The sequence below is a fragment of the Apteryx mantelli genome, chromosome 1 (genome assembly GCF_036417845.1).
Source record: "Apteryx mantelli isolate bAptMan1 chromosome 1, bAptMan1.hap1, whole genome shotgun sequence".
NCBI classification, from domain to species: domain Eukaryota; kingdom Metazoa; phylum Chordata; class Aves; order Apterygiformes; family Apterygidae; genus Apteryx; species Apteryx mantelli.
Window position 1 is genome coordinate 211547669 of NC_089978.1, and position 24922 is coordinate 211572590.

The 24922-nt window shown below is 37.1% G+C and overlaps 1 protein-coding gene across 2 annotated transcripts in view; it reads right to left on the reverse strand.

Moving 5' to 3' along the window:
• The window catches only part of CACNA2D1 (calcium voltage-gated channel auxiliary subunit alpha2delta 1), a 421781-nt gene that overhangs the window by 117277 nt on the left and 279582 nt on the right, over positions 1–24922 (reverse strand). For both annotated transcript variants that reach the window (XM_013944009.2, XM_067316841.1), the window contains one exon: positions 9414–9545. In XM_013944009.2, coding sequence (XP_013799463.2) covers positions 9414–9545 — 132 coding nt within the window. The remainder of the gene's footprint in view (positions 1–9413; positions 9546–24922) is intronic.

Here is a 24922-nt window from a genome sequence, read left to right on the forward strand (position 1 = left end):
CCTCTGATGCTGGGCGGCTCTGACAGTACTGGAGTAGGGCAACATGGGCAGTGAAGACCAAGAGACTGATGTATGGCAGAATCACTTCTCCCGTGGTGGTACAAAGGCAGCAGATAGATCCACTGCTGCGTTTTCCGCATCATGGTAGTAGCCCAGTTGCAGTGCAGGAAGAACAAATCATGGGCTGCTCCTCCTTTACCATTATTTCAGTCTGCCTCTTTGTCTCCTGTTCTTTTAAAGCACTCCGGAAGTGAAAGCTTCGAATATTAAAACATTGTGTTGAGATACTTCCAATTTTACATCTTTGCAAGTTCAATTTGGATTGGAATTAATTGGCAATTTTGATGATTTTACTAAAATGTTGCCACGTTTCTGGTTCTATTTTTGCATCAAGAACTAGTCAAACCCTATGTCAGGATTAAGCAAGTGCCATCTTAAAAGCTATATTCTCTCCAAATACCAGTTTCTAGAACTAGAAGAAGAAGAAACTCAAAACTTACTTTCTCATGTTTGAAAACTCTTTAGTTGCAGTTTTGTGGGTGGGATGGTAAAATCCTGTGCAACAGTGTCAGCCATCAAAGGGCTAATCAATGTATGCATGGCATTCCATATGAAACAAAAATATTCCTGCAATACCATAAAAAAAATGGGGTTCTGACACTGTAATTCATAGGAAAAGAATGATTTGGGTAAAATTAATGGAGAAAAAATGGTAACTACATTTTTTAAAAATTCCAAATATCCTTTGTTAAAATTAAAGGTACTTAATACAAATTTATTATTTTCTCCTCTCTATTTCATTAATTGTATTTACTTAACAGTTGAACAGAATTGAAAGATATTACTGCAGGCTTATGCCCTGCAACAAACTTGCAGGCAGTCAGCATCTATTTTTCTACTTCAGTCCTCAAGAAAGCATCAAGAACAGTACTACTGAGAAGGTGCTTCAAAACTTATTTTTTGTGCTTTGTCTCCCAGGGAACACACATTTTTAGCTTGGTGGCTCACAGTGTTCCTAATAAAACTCTTTTGACTTTTTTATTGTTTCCAACAATCTGCCTTTCAAAATCTCACAATATCAAATTTCAACAAGGTTTGCTTAAAAAAAAATGACATTCTTTCCATCTCTGCTTTCATTCATGGCACTGGTAAAAACTAAGTCTTACTCTTGAGTTATAAGTAACTAATGGAAAACTGTTCATTTGCAGGACGAAGACTGGAAGCTTTTACAAATATTTTGAAACTTGGCAGGTTTCGTAAAGACACCAGAATCTAACAAATACATTCAAGGATACTGAGCCCTCAGACAACCACAAACAGGAAAGAAAAGAAGTTATAAAGGTGTCCCAGACTAAATCGCCTTCTGCAAACAGCTCAGCTAAAATTCTGCTTACAAACTGAATGTTAAGAAATAGGAGGAGTCCTATTGCACAAGGGATGTGTGGGAGATGTTTGGAAGAGTTCATTGTGATTGCCTGTTAAAGAGAGGAAAATAAGCAGCCTATAACTTGTTCCCCAAAATGTCACCCTATAAAGTGAGATATCCTTTTTGTCGGAAATGACTCAAACTTAGCCTCCAAGCATACACTGGCGAGTAGTGCAGCATAAAGACCTCAAGGTCCCTGTGGCTGCAAGTTGGACAGGACCAACAATAACCAAATATTATATCTCAGAGAATGCAATACACATTCACTAAATTCCTTTAAGTCTGTGTCTGGTGTCAACAAGTTCACATCAAACTTGTTGATGTAAACAAAATATCAGTCTTTTTTTTCTGATTTTGGTTACATTCTGCCACATGGATATTTAGAACGGCTCATATTTTTAGTCATTTCTTTGTTACCATTTTCAATGCAGCTTGAACTTAATTTTACTGACTCTGATTTCATCCACAGCATTGAATCTTCTTGATATGAAGCTAAACTTTCTAACAAAAATTTAAACTACATAAATCCCTCCCATGTGGCTTCATGAAAATATTCAACAGAGTATTTTCAGAATTTCAATATTTAACAGAATATTGGTCACAAAGAATGCTGCATGTGCTGTCTATAAGGCCAAGCCTATGAGCAAAAACAGCTCTGAAAATGATACGCTTGTTAGACCAAGGCATTGAATTTGGCTGTGAAAAAAATCACTTAAAATGTCCGAGCCAGTTGATTTTAATGGCTTGACAATCTCACCAGTCACTCTGTTACCTTCACATATTTTAGCAAGAATGTTGCTGTTAGAATTATTTGATGTCGTAACATTTGGATGAAATATTCAGAAAATATCTAACATAACCTCTGGAGAACCATATATTTCATATTGAACCTGCAATGCTTCACATTTTTAAATAAGTTAGTAGTTGCTATATGTTTAATGACAGATGAAATGGTCAGTTGTGACTTGAAGAGAACATTACCATTATGCAGAATCATAAGTACTTGCAGGCTAACTTCATTAGATCAGATATATCAATTTTCAAATAGACTGCAAACAACAGCCACTCCATGGCTGTTACCTGGTTTCCGCATGGGTGGATGAAAGGGACAAAAAAAAATGTATAGAGTTTTCCTTCATTAAGCCAGCCAATGCAACTAGCTACTGTGGGGAAGGAAGTGGTCTGTTGCTTCTTTATATCAGCAAACATTTCCCAGCCTGAGCAAGAGGGTAATAATGAGAGGAAAACATAAGAGATTGAGGAACAAATTGTAGTCCCACACAAATCTGCTTGTTTCTGCGGATTATGAAATCAGTCTGTTCCTTAAATATGAAGCTGTCAGATCCCTCCGTGCAGCAGCAGGCTCTGCAGCCTCCCAGGGGTCTGGTGCCTGCATTCAGGGCAGGTTTACATGGCTCAGCCGTGTCACCTGGATCAGACTGCTGTGGGGAGAGGAAAGGGAGAAAAAACTGTGAGAAACCTCATGGAGGCTTCTGCCCCTGGACTTGGGAGCTGCATTTAAGCCCAGGCCCTTGCTCCTTGCCTGAGCTATGCTGTTTGCACGTCTGAGCCTTGCATTCTGCTGGCCCTGACCCACAGGTTGGACCTCCTGGCTTGCCCTCAGAGCTGCCTCCTCACTGTGGGCTTGTCGGGCTGATGTGTGGAGCTGCAGCATGCAGCTGATTGAGGTTTGAATATCTTCAAGGATGGAGACTTCACAGCCTCTCTGGGCAATCCTGTTCCAGTGTTTTCATAGGAAAAAAAAAAAAAAAAAGCTTTTGCTTCTGTTTAAATGGAATTTCTTGTAATTCAGTTTGTGCCCACTGCCTCTTGTGATACCACTGAGAAGATTCTGGCTCCATCCTCTTTTCTCCCTGTTCTTCTTAGATGTTTATACACACTGATAAGAGCCTCCTGAATCTTCTCATCTCCAGGATGAAGAATCTCATCTCTTTCAGCCTCTCTTCATATGAGAGATGCTCCTGTTCTTTCATCATCTTTGTGGCCCTTCACTGGACTCACCCCAGCATATCCATGTGCTTCTTGCACTGGGGAGCCCAAAACTGCACACAGCACTCCAGATGTTGTCTCACCAGGGCTGAGCAGAGGGGAAGGACCACCTCCCTTGAATTGCTCGCAACGCTTTGCCTAGTACAGTCAAGGACGTTGTGGACCTTTGCCCCTATGGCACATTGCTAGCGCAACCTGTTGTCCACCAGGATCTCCAGGTCCTTTTCTGCAAATCTGCTCTCCAGTTGGTCAGCCCCCAGGCTGTACTGGTGCAAGGGGTTACTCCTCTCCAGGTGCAGGACTTGGCATTTCCCTTTGCTGAAAGTCATGAGGTTCCTGTCGGCCCATTTCTCCAGCCTGTTGAGGTCTCTCTGAACCTGGTGTATCAGTCACTCCTCCCAGTATGGTATCATCTGCAAACTTGCTGAGGGTGCACTTGGTCCCATCATCCAGGTCATTAGTAAGATGTTGAAAAGCATTGACCTCAGCATCAACTCTTGACCAGTGACTGGCCTCCAGATGGACTTTGCACTGCTGTTCACAACCCCGTGAACCCAGCAGCACATCCAGTTTCCAATCCACCTCACTGACCACTTATCTAGTCCATACTTAAGTTTGCCTACAAGGCCATTATGGAAGTCAGGATTACTTACTGAAGTCAAAATAAACATCCACAGCTCTCCCCTCATCCACAGAGCCTCTCATCTTCCTGTAGAAGGCTATCAGGTTGGTCAGGCATGATTTCCCCTTCATAAATCTATGCTGACTATTCCCAATCACCTTTTTGTCATTAATACGTTTGGAAATTGTTTCCAGGATCAGTTGCTCCATCACCTTCCTGGGGATCAAGGTGAGGCTGACTGGCCTGCAGTTCTCTGGATCCTCCTTCTTGCCCTTTTTGAAGATAGTGGTGACATTTGCTTTCTTCCAGTCCTCAGGAACCTCTCCTGATCACCATGACCTTTCAAAGATAATTGAGAGTGACCTTGCAGTGACATCAGCCAGCTCCCCCAGCAGTCACAGGTGCATCCCATCAGGTCCCATAGACTGTGTATGTCCAGATTGTTTAAATGTTCCCTAATATGATTCTCCAGCCAGCACAATAATCAAGGTTTATTAAAGTAATGGTGCAATGCACTACAGTCAACCATCATCACTCTAACACCACATAGATAAAAGCTATGCAAAAAAAATGTATTTTTTTCATTAACGGTGGAACATCTATGCATCAGAAATTCACGTAAAACGTTCTTGAAGTATTTTGTAACTACCTATTATGAGGATGAAGTCAGTGGTTCTCAGGGAATGATGAGACAGTGCTAACAGAGGAAAAAGAGAGAATAGCATTTCTTTTCACAAGTATGTTGCTGTTGAAACTAACAGAAGTGCTGACACTAAGTGCTCTCACTAATTTATAAAATTATTTTAGTCAAGACACACTTTGTTAAGCAATTAGATGAAGGAAAAGCTTAGTATAAGGTGAGTCTATCAAGCTGATTAAGGCTCTAATTGAAAAATTTGGAAAATAAGGCTTAAGGCCCATGGAGATACGTATCCTGCACTGTGGATTCTTCTCTGTCATTTCTATCTTGATATTTCAGAATGAAAGCCATGCTGAGTATCTTCTAGGGAAAAAATAGTTAATAAACAAAATGAAGCAAGTAATCTATTAATTCATAATGGGAGAAGTGGATCTCAATGCAAGTTTTAATGTTTCTATTGGGGCATGTTGTAAGGTAAAGATAGGAAGCTGCTGTACACATCCCTGCTGTACAGTCCCCCTGGCAGTGATTCTGCTGTCACTGCAGATATATGGAAAGACAGATAGATCTGTGTTTCCATATATCTTTCTAATACCTAACTTTCTTATATATCTGTGACCATCTATCTACATATGTATCTTTCTAAATCTGGCTTGCCTGTATTACATACATTCTTCTTCTCCAATAAATAAATAAAGAAATAAAACAAATAAAACACCAAAAAGCCCCCCAAGATAACATCTCACATAGAATGTGGCTTTCTCCTAAATAAAAATGACATTTGGCATAACAAATATTTGATGGACTAATTACAACATAACAATAAAGGAAGTGAAAACTTTGTTTCTATTACTTCCTCTATCTGATACTAATAAACAAATAAATCCAGATGCTATCTATTTTATGTAAAGAGGGAGCTTCCCATTCTCATTCTGCTGCATCTAATTAATATACAATTTAAGTCTAATACCACTTGCTATAGTCTATGAAGAAAAAAGTCTGAGAAAAGGGACTGGTCTAAATACTGTGTGTCTCAACCTTGTTCCACTGTTATAGAGAAAAGAGTAAACGCACCTAAGAGTCAGACAAAGCACTGCTGAAAATTATAAAAGATCCAGTCTGTGATGCTAGAGGACTGCCCAAAAGTGACTACAGCATGCACAGAGGAAACAACAGGATACATCTAATAGGAAAATAATCTAATATTTCACACATACTCTCCACCCACAGAGTCACTCACAGAATGATCCCTTAATGCTATTGGTTACCATGGTGATAAGGACAGCCTAAGAGCCTATTAGGACAGAAGTGATATACCAACCCATTACTCAAGGAAGTGGGATATTATCAGATAAAAACATTAGTTCAAGAACCCTGCGATTGAAGACATCCTCTATAGCTCAGAGGTGCCTAAAGATCGATTTTCTGGAGAGACAAGACAGTGGATATATTGCAGCTAATAATTCAAACAGCTTTATTTTACTTTTGATTTTTGATAAGTCCAAATCCTTCACAAATATCATCACTATGGAGAAAATCATCTTTTTGCAGCAGGCTTACCTAAGGCCAATTTAATGAAGCAAATTTTTACAATATAATAAAATCATTTACAAAAAGTATATATGAAAAGCATCCATTCAACTATATGAAACTTGATTTCATTTTCAGAACATCTGTGTGTGTCAGATAGGTCTTAGCAAAGTAAGAAAAAGATAAAGATGGACAAACATACACAAAGACTTAATCAAAGCCTTATCAATTTAAGCTGTAAACTTGAAGTGGGAAGGAAAAGAGGAACAGAAAAACACACTTACAACTTAAGATCACCATCAGACTGCTCCACCTTATTCTGTGTGTGTGTAAAGGGGAATTACCCAGTTAGGATACACCAAGGAATCATACTTAACTGGTTAAAGACAATAATAGTGACCACTGTCTAAATGACATACAACACTACACCTATCTGCAACATCCTTGGAGGAAGCGGGCAGTTTCGTAACAGCCTCCAGTTGCCTCCAGTTTCTTTCAATGGGAAAACCTTGTGCAGGAGTAATTTTGATAACCCTCCCTCTGAAAATCCATTTCAGTACCTTGCAAATGTGATAGATCTTTTTGTCAAATATATTTCTCAAATACTCACTTCTCTGTCATTATATCCAGGTCTTCACGATGTGGCCTTAAGACTATTTCCTGGGTCCACTTGGCTGAGTATTGCTAGAATAGCAGGAGTATCCAAACCTACATTATGTGCCTCGCATGTCTTTTATTTTGGGGAAGGGGGGATTTTTTTAAGATTGTGGGGACCCTGATAATATGGAGTGAAAATCCTAGTCCTACTCAATGTAATGATAACCGCCATTTGACTGCAGTTAGATCAGGACTCTACTCACGCCAAACACATTCAGAGCACTTAAGGAGGAGAGCGTATGAGATGGGGACACAGACATCAGCCTGATGCCTGCCTGACCTTGGCTCCTTACATGTCTGTGAACCAAGGTCTACAAGCAAGCAACTGGTCTGAATTGCCTATATGAGAATAGACGCTTTGTGCATTTGAGAGCTCATAATAGGTTGCCTGAATATAGGCCATTATTTTTCAGAAGCAACAGCAGACTAAATACTATAAAACATTTCCTTTGTACTACAGTGACTAATATAAACATATAGGACAAAACCACACATCTCATCCTTTTTGCCAGTTATACTGGTATTAACCTAGAAACAATGTTTTTGTTCAGTTGTATTAAATGTTCATGCAACTACTGTTTTGTGTCACCCCCAACCCTTTCTCAGTTGAAATGAGTACTTTATTATTACTGGGTGGAAGCAGGACCATGTCATTTATATCTTGATTGTATCTGCACAAATAAAAGAATACTATATTGTAGCTACTGCTATATATTATGCACAACCAGATTCCTTGTTACGCTATGCAGACATCTTTTTCAAAGTAAAAAAAAATAATGTAATGAACTGCACTATTTTTGCTCAGCACCTTCTTTTGCAGTTCTGTCATGACAGATATTTTGCCATGGGAGTTTGAGCAAATGAACTTGGGATCTGATTTTTGAGGTATTTTGGCTGCCTGGTGATGCAGTCATCTCCTCATACTTACTAAAGCACATATTTTCCCACTTTCTAATGAATTCAAACAAAGTTAAATCACTTAAATTAGAAGTTGGTCTACCTAACTTAAGCCTTCAGTAATTACATATGGAAATGGTCTGCTTTGTAACTAAAATTTAAATGCAAGTTAGGTCCTTGAAGGCTAGACAGCCACTAAGCAGCAAGTTTGAGGATCTCAGTTTTATACTAATTACAAATTTGTATTTAGATGGAGTATGTACAGGCAACATATCCACAAAACCTTTTCCTGTTTTATAGATGTGCTCTGAGGACAAACATATAAAGATTGAGGCTCCTGTGTTGTGTTGGTAAATAACTGAAGTACATAGGTTAGCTAAATATAAGAATATACTTTTCAGTGATATAAAAGATAATTTTACACTTGAAAATGAATTATACAGATTTTATCACAGAAATGTATTAGAAACACTTCTTTCTCAGCACTTGGAAAACATCACTATATAATAAGTGGTGATAAACGGTGACCTCAAACATAGTACTAATAGATCTCACAGAAACAGAAACCTTTGAAATAAATAAAATATGAAATTAGCATTTTCAATATTATTTTTCTGCAACATCTCACCGTACTTATTTCATCAGCCTCTAGCCAATAATACAAACAGCATTCAAGTACTAGGAAGTATTTCTTCCTAAAAAACTAGCCTAAGGCATCTTCTCTGCCAGTGTTAGCAATTGTGTTAATGATATGGTTAACAGCTTTAAAATAATCATCTTCACCCTCAGAAACACCATAAATATATCAACAGAAGAGAAAGATTCCAAAGTTCTTCCTTAACCATTTGTGGGTCAGACACATAGAAGGCAGTGCACACAATTAGCTTGTGCCTAGTGGTCACACTATTCTGTCACTGGTAACAACACCACTTATCAAGAACAGCAGTAGTGGAGGCAGTATGCCCATCATCAAACAAGCCTTCCATTTGGTGGTGCATGTCAAATATATTAATTCAGGGTACGGATGGCCTAAATTCATTAAAATATACACCTATTTAAATTAATTGCTGTGATTCAGTAATGGGATGCTTTGACAGGTGGAACAGATGCTGGTTGAAATAATCAAGTTGTATTCATTGACCTTAGCTCTAATGGTAAAAATATAACTTTCAGAGATCGTGGATTCTGCAGGACATAAATACAGCATTGTGCAGTTGTATTTTCACTCACTTTAACCACAAGATTGTCTGTTTAGCTACTGATTCACTATTTTTAAAACTACATAGGTCAAAAAAATTCTCACTGGCAAATATTCAAGTGCTTCTTTATGTAACACACAGAAAAAAATCAAAATTAATATGTAAATGTTTAGCTTTTCAAAGAGCATTGTCCACTGTTCCCCCTACTACAAAAGATGCACCTAGCTATATAATGCATATCCAGTTTTTCTCCCTTCATACCAGAATAACTTCACAGATTTTGAGTTACTTCTCATATACGGAAAGCCCAGCTATAACAGAAAGTTATCTTTGCTTATCTTTTATTGCTTGTAAATCATCCAGATTTTTTTTAAGGAAATGTGTGATTGCATTTCAGTACCATAGGACAGTTTTTTAGAAGACTTTAGTTACCTGGATAGTACCTGGCGAGGCCAGTTGCACTACCAAAAACCTGCCATAGTAAGGTGGGGTCTTCTTCTCTGTTCCGCTTGAACACATCATCCAGTGCCGCCGTCCAGTTGAGTTCATTTAATACTATCGTCGCTGTCAAAGAAAAAACATATTTGATATTACTCAGTTACATCTTCAGACAAGTAGCAATGACTACAAAGAGGAAACTAAATTGTTGTAGAAAGTTGTAACATTTTGTTTAACAAATCAACAAAGATTTAAGGAAATTTAAGGAAACACGATCCTCTTTCTTGGCAATTTTAAGTTCCTTACACTCTCTTCTTCCCAGTGCATTATTTACATGCCATAACTGTTGGTTTATTTGCATATTTAATATCTTCAATACTTCCCAGCCATAGAAAAGTAAACGCAAGTATACAAAGGTAGTATTTCTATTAGTCACACCACACTGCAAGAAGAAAGACTAGAATGATGCCAACAAAAGTAGATGAGTCTTTTAGAAAAGCTAACAAAGTTTTCCCTTTCGGAATGGATGTTGCAAGGGGATTCTGTGGGAAAAAGACAACAACGAGTATCAGAACGGTAAAATTAAGGTGGGCCCAGCATCCACAATAGCACGCATTGCTGCATGCTGACAAGATCATCATGTTTATAGATGTGATCACTTACAGAATGACCAGCAGAGTGAACATTAATATTTATGAGCTGGGTCAGTTTGCCAGTGAACTTAAAATACAGGGACATTCATATTCTTAAGCATGATTAGCTAAATACTAAGTGGCCAGTTACACAGAAATTTATATTCACAGCTGATGCTTGTGTTAACCATGCAAATAAACTTTTTAACATGCCCTATGTGTTTGTGAAAAAGAAATGATGGGAGACTTGTTCTACAGCCAATGAACACTGCTACAGTAATAATCAGTTGAACAAATAATGAAATTTTATTATGGTACAGATAACCATGTTTTTCCCCATGATTTAATCAGCTGTAAAGATCTCATTAACTTTGAAAAAAATCTTATTCATGTCAGGCAACAGCTGTCATTCAGTTAATTAGAAAGAGCAAGGGTTTTTTCTTTTGTTGGTTGGGTCACTAATTCTTTCCTTTGTGTTGCCCAATGGCATTATAAATAACATTTCTGAAACACCTAGATTAATAGTGATGCAACGATCACTGACAGTGGAACGAGAGCTAGAGAGAAAAAAAAACATTTGAAAACAACTGAAGATGTAGACACAAATCCTAAGAAATGCAATACTGTAATTTAGACAATGCTTACACTTTAGTATTGCATGCAAGAAGTTTCAGTTCTCTTGCAAATAAACAAGTCAAGCCAAAATAAAAGTAGTTCAAGCTTAAGGCATATCAGTGGCATCAGGGTACAAAATTCTGTATCTAGGTCTACTTTCTAGCCCATTATCACTGTGAAAAAACAGAAACAATAAAAATAAGGACAGGTTAACAGTTAACATTTGACAGCCCATTTCCAAAGTGCGGTTGTTGTAGGTACTAGAGAAATGAGATGGTAACTTTAAATTTTATAGGCTTGTTTTTAAAGGTTAAGGAGAAAATTGCTACACCATGTGTTTTGGAGAAAGATTTATCTGTTCTTCGGAGAAGTTTTAAGAGAATATTACTCTCTCAAGATACAGCTTTATATAGAAATATCACATTCAATTTCCAACTCTTGAGATTTCCTGTAACCAATAAGCTTGTATTATACACCTCTCTCTTTGTCAAGTAGGCAATTATAAAAATATATATGTTTACTTGAGAAAGAGGAATAACTCCCTTAGGTACCATAAGAACTTAATTATCATTTAAAAATGATTACTGTCCTAATACATCTTTTAGAACCAGTTTGATCTACTGTGTAATTAAGTATTATGTACCGTCTTCCTAAATTCTTTGAATTTTGACTTTGTTTCAGATCTTACTTCCCAAAGTGGCTCCATGAAGTTATTAGAAGCTCTGTCATTTACATACTGCAACAAGAATTTCCTTTCATGCTTTAATTTTGTTTGCTTCATGTCACTGTTTCCTCCCCTGAGTTACAGAGTGCTTAGCCCAATGCAAGCGCAAGCCTGTGGCTCCTAATGAAATTCAGGGCACTGGAGCTTAGGATACCAAAGGCACCCGAGAGACAACACTTCTCAAAGCTTTTCCCACTGACAAAACATTTGGGTTTCAGGGTCCTCTGTGGATTCCCAAGCCCCATCAAAACATAAACAAATGCATTTATCCAGCCTTGTGACCTGACTTAGATGCAGCCCCCTTCCACCTCCCCATGTGAAAAATACCGTTCTACATAATGTGGGACAGAAAAAGGTGGTCTTCAGCTAAGCCACAGAACTGAAACTTGGAGGATGGGAATCCCTAGCCCCAAATCTGGCAGTGACTTTACCATGTTGCTCAGACCAATGATAGCCCTATTCAGTAAAACATTTAATCAGGGGAAAAAAATATATTTTAAGTTAATCGTGCTCATAATTGCTACTCTAAACCTCTGGCTATGCATCGCCTGAAACTGCCTCCTCTGATATGAAATAGAATACAATATTTCTAAAGAGAGTATTTCCTTCAGACAATAAGCCTTACAAATGAATAAACTATATTCAACGTTAAGATATATCAAACATATTACTATACATTTACAGATACTGTTGCACAGGGTGTCTTTGTAATATAGTCCAAATATATATAACTCACGCACATACATATATAAAAAATGAGGAACTCAGGAGATAATTTCAGCACTTTGTTAGACTTGTTGAGATTAGTCTATAAAGCAAGAAATATGGCTCCCTAGATCCTATTTGTAATATTTGTGGAGAAGTGATGCCCCAGCGTCAAGAGTTTTATTTTCTTATTTATGTCCCAGTTCCCCATTCCCTTCTCCTCCTCCTCTCTCTCTCCAAATTTCTCCCAGAGACTTTTTAAAAAAAATAAACATCCTAAAAAACCCAAAGACTTGCAGCTGGGAAAAAATATTGCATCAAGTCTGAATGACTGAAAATAAAAATAATAATGTGCAATTCAACATAAGGAACAAGAACAGAACATCCACACATAAGTAATATGAAAAAAATGTGGGGAAAAGCTACTAACAGTATGCAACATATCTGTTCCCACATACTGAAAAAGACATCTTCCTGAACTCCAGAAATTAATAGTTAAGTGTCCCAGTCCCATTTCAGAAATAAATTTTAACAGCATAATTGTAAGCTTCAACACACATCAGCTTCCTCTTAAGTAATTTTCTCATCTTGACAAAATAACTTGTCCCATACTTGGAACAAACAAGCAGTGTATTTGATGGGAATGCTATGCAAATAGCTCATTATATGATCATTAAAACAATTATTTCTGGAGCACTTTGCTATTTGCAGTTGAAGCTTGCCTGCTTTTTCGTTAGTTTGTTTCTAATTTTTGCCATTAACTACTTGCATGTAGAGTATATCCAATTTGTGTTAACTAATCCAGCGGACAGTAAATGAGGTAACAGTTAGGAATTTTATTATTAATCAATTATTTCCCCATGTCTTTAGCTGCACCATTTACTGCCTCTTTGCTTCTGCAAAAGAATACACCCCGGACTTGAAAAGGCAAGTAAAAATCAGCTCCCCTACTTTTTTGAATGCAGTATCTCTGGTAATAGGTAATTTCAAACCAATACCTGTTGATTCTGGTTTAAAGCCTACAGCGATAGATTTGAAACTCACCAGCCGAAGAAAAGCAAGTCAAAACGTCACAAACAGCAATAACACTATTTTTTAAGTAGTTCCTCCTCAGATATCATGATTCTTAATAAGCACATTAAAATCAATGCAGTGCTACTTTGACTAGCTCATAGTAAAGAGCATACCACATCTCAGAATACCCTAACTTGAAGAGACAAATTTCTATTGGCTTCACGTGATAAGTGAGAATTTCACTTGTTTTTCTGTTATTTAAAAAATGGATCTTACTAAAACAGAAATGTTTAGCGGCATTATTGCTACACTTATTGAGATGCTGTACATTCTAGAAACGCTTACCTTTCCTTTTGAGTTAACCTCTGCACAGGAAAGAGCTTTTGAGCGATAACTGGCAGAAAATCTAGTTTGAGACAACTCTCCAATAAGCTTATTTCCAATTCTGCTAAAAGAAGTCTTTGAAGATTGCTCCTTCAAAGTACTTCAACTGCTACCTTTCACTTGACATGGGTAAGATGAAAAAATGAAATTCATCATGGCACAAAAGGCAACACGATTCTTTCTGGCTAATCCCACTGAACTCCATCCATCTTTTTCTTTTCCTCTGTTCTTTATGACATGAGATTCAGGGGCCTTGACAAGGAACAGATTCAATTTTCCCCTGCAAATGCAATCAATAAAATAGAGAGAGCACTATTGCTCTCTCTTTAGAAGAAATGGAAGAATACACTTCTGATGATTTATTCAATGTATAGGCCCTGGCCTGCATATACGGCAGAGTGTAATTTTATTTGAAAGTCCTGGGAGCTATTTACTACGGCTGAAAATATGTCAGCTACCATTCGCTGGTGAAGCAGCTATACGCACACCAGGGAGACCAGAAGGGCCCACCTCTGAACTGCATTAATTGTCTTTTACTGTCTGGAAAGTATTACAGCTCCATATCCCGTTTAACGAAGTTGACTCATTGAATTCTTTAAAGATAACATCGCCTAGCTATTGTTATGCATGAAATATATATTTGCAGTCAAACATTAGGGTATTTAAATGGGCAGAGAGGGAGCATATATTTGCAAGCACTTTTTTTTTTTATATATATATGCATGCATTGACAGGCTTCTGTCTGTACCCATAACTTTCAGATATTATGGATATTCTACTGAAGGTGCAAGGTAGCCTTCTTTACAACTTGTATGCTTTACACAATTTTTCAAGCTTACTTTCCTTCCAGTTTATGTTAAATTAAATACAATGTTACAAACTCTCAACTGTCACTGGAAAATTGTACTCATGCTGGACTGAGAAGGAATGGTCTGCCGTAAATTTCAAAACCCAAGCATATTTTTTATTAGATGTTTGTACAGGCTCATATATATACATTTTCTAGATAATTCCCAAATATAGTCATTTTGAAGAACAATCCTGTTAGCAACTTGAACTTCAAGCCTTCAAATTTGGATGCACGGTTTAAGTCATCTGTTTTATGCAAAGTTTAGCATAAGCAAAAGGCCAGAGCCAATGAAAGATTTAAGTACCTCCAAATTAAATACTATCTCCTAGGTAACTGTTCCCCCGAGTGGAATTGGGAGTCTGAATTTAGACACTTAGGCTTTCTACAGAATACCACAGGAGAATATTCAGCTCAAAACAGTTATCCAAAAACCTTCACATCTCATCAAAAATCAGTTAGAAGAGAATAACAGAAAACTCTGAGACCTGGGGAGTGTTTTATCCCACCTCTCTCCAGAGCTTAAGCAACTTACTCAGAGCTGCAAAGGCTGCCCTGCCATCCACTTAGAGCAGTAGAGAGCCCAGCCCTCCAGAAAGAGAAACATGATGTCTCAAAATGGAGATCCAAGTAGTGCTCTTAGGATGTTTTTTTATTACACAAGTAATTATCAGATTAAAAAAACTGACATAATGCTAGAATAAGACCAAAGGAGAGGAGCTGTCTGTTGCAGCATCAGACTGTAACTAGTATGTTCTGCTGTGATTCTTGTTTGTTTTCTTCCCAGCCTCATAAATCTTGTAATTTTGCTTTACAGTGGCTTAGTTCTATCACTGAATACAGAATCCAGTCCAAGGTCTGCACCTTGATATTCAAAATACTCTAGAAGATTTCCTTTATTTATTTTTTTAAGAAAACATTGTCATCTCTACAGACTTGACCTCATGCAACACTGTCCATTAACACAGAAAAGTTCACAAGTGCCAAAGTACTAGCCAAGAAATATCCTGCTACTAACCATTCTTCAAAGGTATATACAGAACAGTATTTTTAGATACACCCCACTTTTTTCACACCTAAGAACCTGCCAGTTTTATAGACAGTAACAATAAATAATGAAAGCCTATGAACTAATTACACTGATTTTATCTCTTGAGAGAAAGGGACAGAGCAAGAGGATTGTGATGACCTATATTTTTAATGTTAATGCTCCTTTCGTATTTAATTGTTGAAGATTAATATCAGGCTCCATGTAGATAAAAAGTGCTTCTGTGAACCCAAAACAAACACCTAATAATATGGCAAAAAAGAATAACTACCAAGAAAATAATTTTTGCCATGTGTGCTGCATAAGTGAATTTCTTCTGACCTATCATGAGCTGATTCTAACTTTTTTTGCTAACATACATTTGTGGTAAACTGTCAGGTACCTCTTAGATACACACGTGTGGATCATATGAATGTGCATCTACAGAACTGCATGTTTTAAATATAGTTTGTGCACATATTCCAGAATGTCAAATTCATCAGATTAGTTACAAACATTGTAATAATGTGTGTTTAGTTTTGAAAGCATCTATCGGCTGATTTGAAAGTATTCTTATTGTGTGTAGGCTAACTATATTAGAAATTCATTACGTACTTTGCAAAGCAAAGAATTAGAAAAGGGGAAACAATACAAATTAAATAGGCTTTGTCTATTCTTATCAAAACAAGAATGTTTTAAGAAATGGAAAGCAAGTTTATCCTTTTCATTTAAGGCATAGGAGGAAAATAAAAAAAATACAGTCTAAAAATTTAACATAAAATAACTATCACATAGTTTAGTGGGATTTCCAATTGGATAGGTCATTGTTTTAAGTGATGCTTTGCTTGATCTTGTAAGTATAAATCAGTTGCAAAACCTTGCTTTGAAAGTAATGTTTGTATATCCTACCATGATCAAATTTAACATTATCAGATAATTAGAATTTTTCAGGTAATATGCAGCCAATGCTGTGTAAGAAACAGAGTATATATATATACATATGCATACTCTATGTATTGTATATAATTCTGTTTCTAACATGCACAAAAGCAATCAAACCAAATAATTTCAACATCTGCTTAAATACAATTTTATAGAGTAGATATTTTACAATAGTAATTAAAAGTATAAATGATAAAGTGTCATGCACTTTTCCCTTTTTTTCTTTAAATGAACAAATTCTCTACTCCCCATTAGATATCTGACATTATGTCCCAGACACTTCTATAAATAAGTCTCTGAAGAAGTCACTGAAGTCTAGCATACTGTTGTGTCTATGTCAAATCAAGTAAATTAATTGGCAATGCCATATGATGTATGCTGACTGGTTTAGCTGCCACATGCTGATAGCTAGAACAGCACACTAAAAGTTCATTAAAATAAGAAATGCCCAGGAGAAGGAAACAAAAATAAAAATGTCAAGAACAGAAGATGGAATTAAGCTTCTACTACAGCTCAACAAAGAGTTAATAAAAGGTAGAGTCATAAATATTCAGTACATAGTTTTTTAAAAAGTTATTTATTTCAGTACAAAATAGAAAAGATGATCTTATTAGTACAGTGTCCTATTGTTGCTTATGTTATTTGTACATCTTCTAATCTGTAAAGGATGGACAGTACTTTTTACCTTGCTTCCTCTGATATCAAGCATAACAGCATGTATTCTAAACATCAAAACCAACCACATAATGCACTATTTTTTTTTCTCAGAAAAGAGGGTAAGGAGACACATCATATATGAAAGATGTGAGTCAGGTTGCTTAGCGAAGTTCTGGAGGACTTTCAGATTTTGTGGAGCTAAGCACCATATAAGAACCTAAGTAAAGCAAGAAACAGAATGATTTAAGTAACCAGTGACTAGTGGTGTCCTGCAGGGGATGATACTGGGTCCAACATTGCTTAACAACTTCATTTATTACCTGGATGATGGGACTGAATGCACCTTCAGCAAATTGGCAGAAGATACTTAACTAGGAGGATTGGCTGACATACACCGGATGGTTGTGCTGCCATTCAGAGGGACCATGACAGGCTAGAGAAATGGGCTTCATGAAGCTCAACAAAGGAAAGTGAAGAGTCCTGCACCTAGGGAGGAATAACCCCATGCACCAGTACAGGTTGGGGGCCAACGAGCTTGAGAGCAGCTCTGCAGAGAATGACCTGGGGGTCTTCGTGGACAACAAGCTGAACATGGGCCAGCAATGTGCCCTTGTGGAAAAGAAGGCCAACAGTATCCTGGGCTGCATTAGGAAGAGTGTTACCAGAAGGTCAAGAGAGATAATCTTTCCCCTCTACTCAGCCCTGGTGAGGCTACATCTTGAGTGCTGGGTCCAGTGCTGAGCTTCCCAAAACAGAAAAACCATGAATATACTGGGGTGAGTTCAGCAAAGGGCCACGAAGATGATGAAGGCACTGGAGCACCTCTCATATGAGGAGAGGCTGAGAAAGATGTGACTGTTCAGCCTGGAGAAGAGGAGGCTCAGGGGGATCTAATCGATGTGTATAAATATCTGATGGGAGGGTGTAAAGAGGATGGGGCCAGACTCTTCTTAGCCCAGTGATAGGACGAGACGCAACAGGCACAAACTGGAACACAGGGAATTTCACTTGCACATAAGAAAACACTTTTTTTTACCATGTGGGTGGTCAAACACTGGAACAGGTTGCCCAGAGAGACTGTGGAGTTTCCATCCTGGGAGACATTCAAAAGATATCTGGACATGGTCCTGGGCTCTAGGTGACCTTGCTTGAGCAGGGGGGTTGGTCCAGATGATCTCCAGACATCTCTTCCAACTCCAGCTATTCTGTGATTCTGCAATTATAGCACTTACTTGCTTTCTTACTGTTTATTATTAATTTTTAAGGGGGAATTCAAAGTAGGCCCTCTAATTTAAAATAATCTCTTCTTTAAAAACAGATGAAGTTTCATTTTTAAAATGTGTTGTATTTTTAATGAAGATATCAGGGATTAAATATCAACACCCACTTAAAAATAATCATAGCTATATTATACATGTTAACTTTGGTCTTCCCTTACTTTGCTCTAATTTCCATTAGCATTTCAAAGGATATATCAAATTAAACTACCTATAGAGATATGCTTGATCTTCAGTGAAGACTTCTCTCTAGAAAAATGTTAATTAGGTGTTAACAAAAACAAACTAAAGCAATCAAAAAACTGTCTAGAAATCTTTTCGGGTATAATTTATTCAACTTTCTCTTCAGTCTCTAAGGGTCCACCAATTCAATAACTTTCTAGTCATTAGACCACCTTACAAGATCAGTAGAACCTAAGCACTAGCTGGGGTAAGTTAGAGGGAAAAAGATATTAGAAATAAGAAAATTCTGAAACATACAGAAACAGATTTTTGACCTGCCATAACTGAACTGGGAACAGGCCAACTCATCCAAAAATAGGCTTTCTCTTACCTCATGCTTTCTGCAATGTATTTTAACTATTTTGCTCATGCCCATTATAATTACTTCTAGTCTGAAGTAATATATAGTATACTGTCTTTCAGTGGCAATTCCTTCTATCCTAATCCCAGTCCCAGTAAACTGGAAAGCACAAGTATCTCCCACAAAAGTAGAGATGTGTGTGTACAGTAATATAAAGATCACTTGACATCTTGTCTGGCATATTGTGGACAATCTGTGTTGTCCATTATGCCACCGAGATGAACTGTAAGCAGAACAAGTGCTGAAAAGAGCCACTAAGATAACTGTTGAAAAAGAATACCTGTCTTCTGAGAGGAGACAAAGAGCTTGATTCATTTAACCTATAAAAATGAGCAATTCTGAAAAGGGTATGTAAGCATAAGGACAGTGTTGCACAATAACAAATGGGTATAACCTAGCTAAGAATAAATTAGAGCAGGAAATTAGGAGGTCTTTTTTAGAGCAGAAGGCCTTAGAGTGGACTTTTGATAGGAGAACTGAGCAAAGAGGCCATACCTTCCACTACTTTTAAGACTGAGTTTGATCAGTTCAGTAAAGGAATAAGATGGACTAGCTAGATTAAGAACTGGATTTGATGACCGTGAAGGCACTTTCAATCCTATTCTGATATACCATGCTCTGTTACAAATAAAGTCCTTTTAAAAGCTGAAGTTCAGTAACCACAAACAACATCTTTATACAGACTTAACGAAGCACAAAAATTAGCAGTAAAACAGCTTTTCTTATTAATTTTTAATTCATGAATATTAAATGCTTGCAAATAAACTATGGGAAAATTTTTATTACATGAATACACACACATAAAATAGAAAATAAATAAAATTAAATATATATTCACATATTTATCATAGAAAAGAGTTTTTTCGAAGGTCTGGGTATTTTTATAAATATTAAAACGGTACGGTGGATTTGGCTAATGGATTCTAATCTAATCCCCATGTAAATGAAAGTTTAATGAATGGCAGGGAAATGAGCAGACTGGTTTAATCTATCTAAATGCATCGCTGGCAACAGAAATCCAAGACACACCGAGTGTGAGGGGAATACAATGCACAAGTGGGAAACGTGAGAAAAATGATGATGAGACAAAGTGCGTTTCATCACCTGAGCTAGCACAGAGGTGACAGCCCCTGCTCCTTGTCAATATTCTAGCCACCCCACGGATGAGTTTTGCAGACTGAAAGTAATGAAATTTCTACATCCTTTCTTTTTTTTTCTCCTTGCTTTTGGCCAAAGGTTGTGCCACTGTCTTCTCTCCCTGGAGAAGTTTGCTGTGTCAGAAATTTGAGGATGATGGATATTTTCTAAAATTCAGCTACCCAAGGAAGAAGTCTCTTCTCCCTCCAATAGTTGGAACATGTGTCTCATATGCTACTGCATTATGTCTTCTTGGAAACAGAACAGGAAAATGAAAAAGACATCGTCCATCTACAGCATGACATTGCCATAGGTATTGTACCTTGACTGTTAATTAAGCTTGCTTTTGTATTATTTTCAAGGTTATGTACAGGCAATATTAATGTAACTCTTCCTTAAAGAGGAAAGGAGTCTGTAGGGTACTGGAAAGGTTATACAGTTCACAGCTAGCTGCCTCTGCAGGAGAGCTTTTCCTTCTCTCCCTGAAGACACTGCTAAGATTTCTTGCTATAACTAAAGACTTTTTCCATATCTTTACAAGAAGAAAAAAATGTGTTTCTTTTACTTAATCTATAGCATTAATCTATGAGGAACAAGGTACCGATTCTCAATCCCGTGCTTCCAAGACGTCCAGCTGAATCCCACCGCTCGGGTGAATCCTGGCCTCCCTGAAGGTACTGGCAGAACTCCCCTACCGCAGTGGGAAGTGATTTCATCCTCTGTCTTCAAAGCAGTCTGCCCTGCGGTGTTCGTGTGCTCCCTCCATATGCCCTCGACTGTCGGGCTAGCGTAATGAGCCGATGACAGAACCAGGAGCCAGGACTTACCACTTTAGCTTTTAAAGCAGATGAGCAAAAACTTAAAAATCACTTTGTAAAAATCAAAATACCTTTGAAATAATAACAGACTCAAAAGGATCTTCATAAATGCAGCAAAATTCAGCTCCTTTAAAGCTTTTTGGTCTACTTCCATGCTATGAAGTACTCTCTCAGGAGTCACCTAAACCTTTTTCAAGTGGTATAGCAGTTCTCTCTCCGTTGGACAAACAGTGTTCAAACAGAAACACGTTTTATAATCGTATGCTTCCTGCAGGTCTCCCTGTTTCTCATTTGCTTAGTTTGTGATTACATAAAACCACAGGATGAGGCAGTAAAGTTGCACAAAATGGTTTAAACAGCTGGAATGAGATGAACAAAGAAATCATATCACCTTATATAGCTTATTTTTAGTTAATTTAAACTGCACTAAGCTTTAAATTTAACTTTCCGTATTTAAATCTAAAGGCCATACTCATTCATGAATTAGTAAATATAATAATAATGTGGAAGAAGTAATTCTGCATAAGCAGAATTTTTAAAATCAGAGCTGCTGAGTTTGAATTTTCTAAATGTTTATATATAAATCATTCCAAGTAATAGGAAGAAACTTCAGGAAAAACAGACACAGATGGAACAAGTGAAAAGAAGTGAAAAAAAGCACCTGGAACCAAATGGTTAGGTTAGGAGTATATTTTAAAGATCTCTCAAGTCATATAGTGTGTTAAACAGCTACTTTCAAACAAAGTCAGGGAGTGAGGGCAGAGTACCACATTTCCTAGGATAAGAATAAGGATATGAATATGAACCTGGGTTTAATGTAACTGATTTTATGTTTAATGTAACTGATTAATATAACTATTTAAGGTAACACTGATTTTATAAATATTTCCTTCACCATTAAAAAATGAGAAGCACAAAGCAAAGCTAAACAATTATTGCACTTTAGGGATCTGACAGCATTCTGTACAAGAGTTATAAATTTAATCAATTCCTGTAAATGCTTTATGCATGTAGCAGTGGTACAGAAAATGAGACAACAGCCATAGTAAAGAAACCAGAGTTGTGCCCCCCCTTGCATAAACTGATGTAACAACACTGATGTCATTGGAACTAAGCTGCTGACCCATGTGCTTTTAACTTTTTTTTAACTTTTAATCTTTTAACTTTTAATCTTACTAAGCCTCAGCTTCTCAGCTATAGAAGGGGAACAATTACATATTCTTAACTTCATTGTCACATTTAAGTAACAACTAAACCTTGCCTTTAGTGTCTTGAGGGTATTCTGAATGATTTCTTGACACAATCTAGTGTCTTGGTGTAAAAGCAACTTCATGATGAATGTACTTGCTATATTAACAGAAGTCAGTATCTGGTTAGCATTTTGCAATTGCAAATTAACATAGAAAGCACTACAGAGGAGAGACAAATGTAAGCAAGTGCATGTTTTTTTTTGTTTTTTTTTTCTTTTTTCCTAGCATCAGTCAGACAATTGGAACATTGATTGATGCTTGCAGAGCAATCAAACAAAAATCATTTTTTCACATCATTATAAAATATATTTTATTTTATATTTTCAGATCCCTAATCGCTGGCAGAATTTTGAAAAGTTTTTTTTTAGAGTCAAGAAATAAAAAAATATTAAGTTTTTAAGAACAACTCTTCTGTTTTTAGTAAGACTCTTCTATTTTTGCAGAAACCAACCTGGAAAATTTTATTTTATTCCTTCGGCTATCTGAAACACAGAACCAAAAAAACCCCTGAACGGTACAAATGTTATGGATGACTGGCTCCTACAAAGTAACTTCAGACCAAAAAGCAGGGACAAACCCTGAAAGACGTGTTATAGGACCAGCCAAAGATACAATTTGCTCCTCAGAAAGCTGGATTTCAGGCACTAGCAGTCTAATGTCGCAGTGAGTGAACCCCAGGCACCTCTGCGCAGGAAGAAACTCTTTCCCCTTCCCCCTTTCAGGGCAGCTTATGCAATAGCAAAGCATGAGCAGAGACATCCCGAATGTAAGAAAACAGTGAATAACGGGCTGTCAAAAAGGCAGCCGCCCTTCCTGGCAGCACGCGACCAGCCGAGGAAGCAGACGAGCAAGCAGGCACACGCTCAGGAGACCCTCACCCCGGAGGCAGGCGAAGAGCAAAGAGAAATGCCGTTGCTAAGTAATTTGCCACTATTAATCAGTTGCTTATTAATGTATTGTTTGTATTATGATTTTGTTTTGCTAAGTACTGTCTAATCAAATAGGCAGGAATCTTTTATGTCTTGAAGACTCTAAAATGAAAATTAAGACGTAACATAATGATTAAGGCAAACAAGAGGAGGGGAGTAAGAATATCACTGCGGGAAGGACCAGATTGGCAGCAGAACAAGAAAAGATGGTTTCGGGAGCTGACTATTGCAAAACAGTGCCATATCCTTCAATTACCTACTGTCCTTTTCCATATTTCAGTCCAACAAAAACTGTCTGCCTTGAGCCTCCCATTCCTTTTTCTGTGACAGAGAAGTCTGATCAAATTATTCCTTAATTTGAAAGCGGGAAGTAATTGTATTGACTAGAAATGGAACAATGACAGGCAAAGTGGTGCAAGGACACTTTTGCTGTAGAAACGGACAGACACTGGAGACAAATTAGCAGAAAAGGTGTGCTCTGCAGAGGCACGTAGTTAAATACAAAAAATGAGAAAAAGAAACATACCTCAAAAAAGGGGGGAGATCAAAAATTGCAAGAAATGAATGAGACATTTCAAGACAGTAAGTCAAAATGAATTCTTGCGAGATGGGCAGAAAGCAATTCATGAAATTAGCTCAAAAATTTGCACTGATTATTCAGAAGCGAAAAGAGAAATAAAACATTAATCCCATTTGACCACCCTAAACAGAGCTGCTTGCAGAGAAGCACAAAGAAGGATACTTGACAAACCATATATTTTGTGCCATTTCCACCAGCAACCATCAACAAACATATACAAGCCTGTAAAAAAGCACACCCATATAAGAGCTATCATTTGTAGCTAAATACATTACAAATATTCAGCTGCTTCTGGCTTAGAAAGAAGCAAAGTTATGTTCAGGTTGAAAGAAGTAAAAAAAAAAAGGATTCAAACGTCACAAGGCTCTTTATGGATCTACTTTTTAGGAAAAAATAAAAATCAGAAGTTGTCCATTTAGAGACATATATTCAAGCTTGCATCTGACTGTCAAAATGATGCACTGGTTGGACTGCTGTTTAATGCCTTTAGCTCCCTCCTAATGTAAAGAGCCATCCCCAAATAGCTTATTAGTTTATATACATATATACTCAAACAAGAAGACCTGAAAATCAAAACAAATAATACAAACTCATTTTTTATATTTAATCTGTGTTCAGAACCATTGCATGTTTCCTCCTTTCTTCTGTATTTTCTACATTTTATTCTTGGTCCAGCTCATTTGGGTGACACAAAATTATTAATTACCTATCAACTTATGTCATTTCTGACTAAACAAAGTTATGTCAAGGATTAAAACACAAGTAGCACCCATGTGCTTCACATCAATACGACAATATTCCTGTGTTAGAAATGAGGTGAAAATTAAAGATACGACTTTTACACATACTTAAACAAAGCATGATTCTTTGTACAAAAATGATGGAATTTTGGGTCAGGATTTGAGTCGTAGAAGGAGTCCTGTACACCAATGAGCCTGAGAAGCTACTTTAATGGCTTGAGACAAAGATAAATAATACAAAGACCAGATTTATAGTTTAGTTCTAGAATATGCGCATGCAAATGGAAAAAGAGGCAGTTTAAAATAATCTTATGAATGTAGAAGTAATTAAAAAAAATTCTTGAATTTTTAAAAACCATGTCCAGGAAAAAAATACTGAACTGCACAAGAAAAGGGATCTGTATTGTAGAATCAGCATAGGACTCACAAAGCTGGCCAAAACTACAACACAACATCTGAAAACGTACATAACACCTCCCTTCCCTGCAATAATTACACAGATTTGCAAATTATATAGTTATACAGTTATAGACTTACATGGCTATACTATACCTAGTTACATGGAGAAGAAGCAAGATCTCAGCTGAACCTCTGTTTTGACAACAAAAAATACACTTCTCACACCAGAGTCAGAAGTAGCTG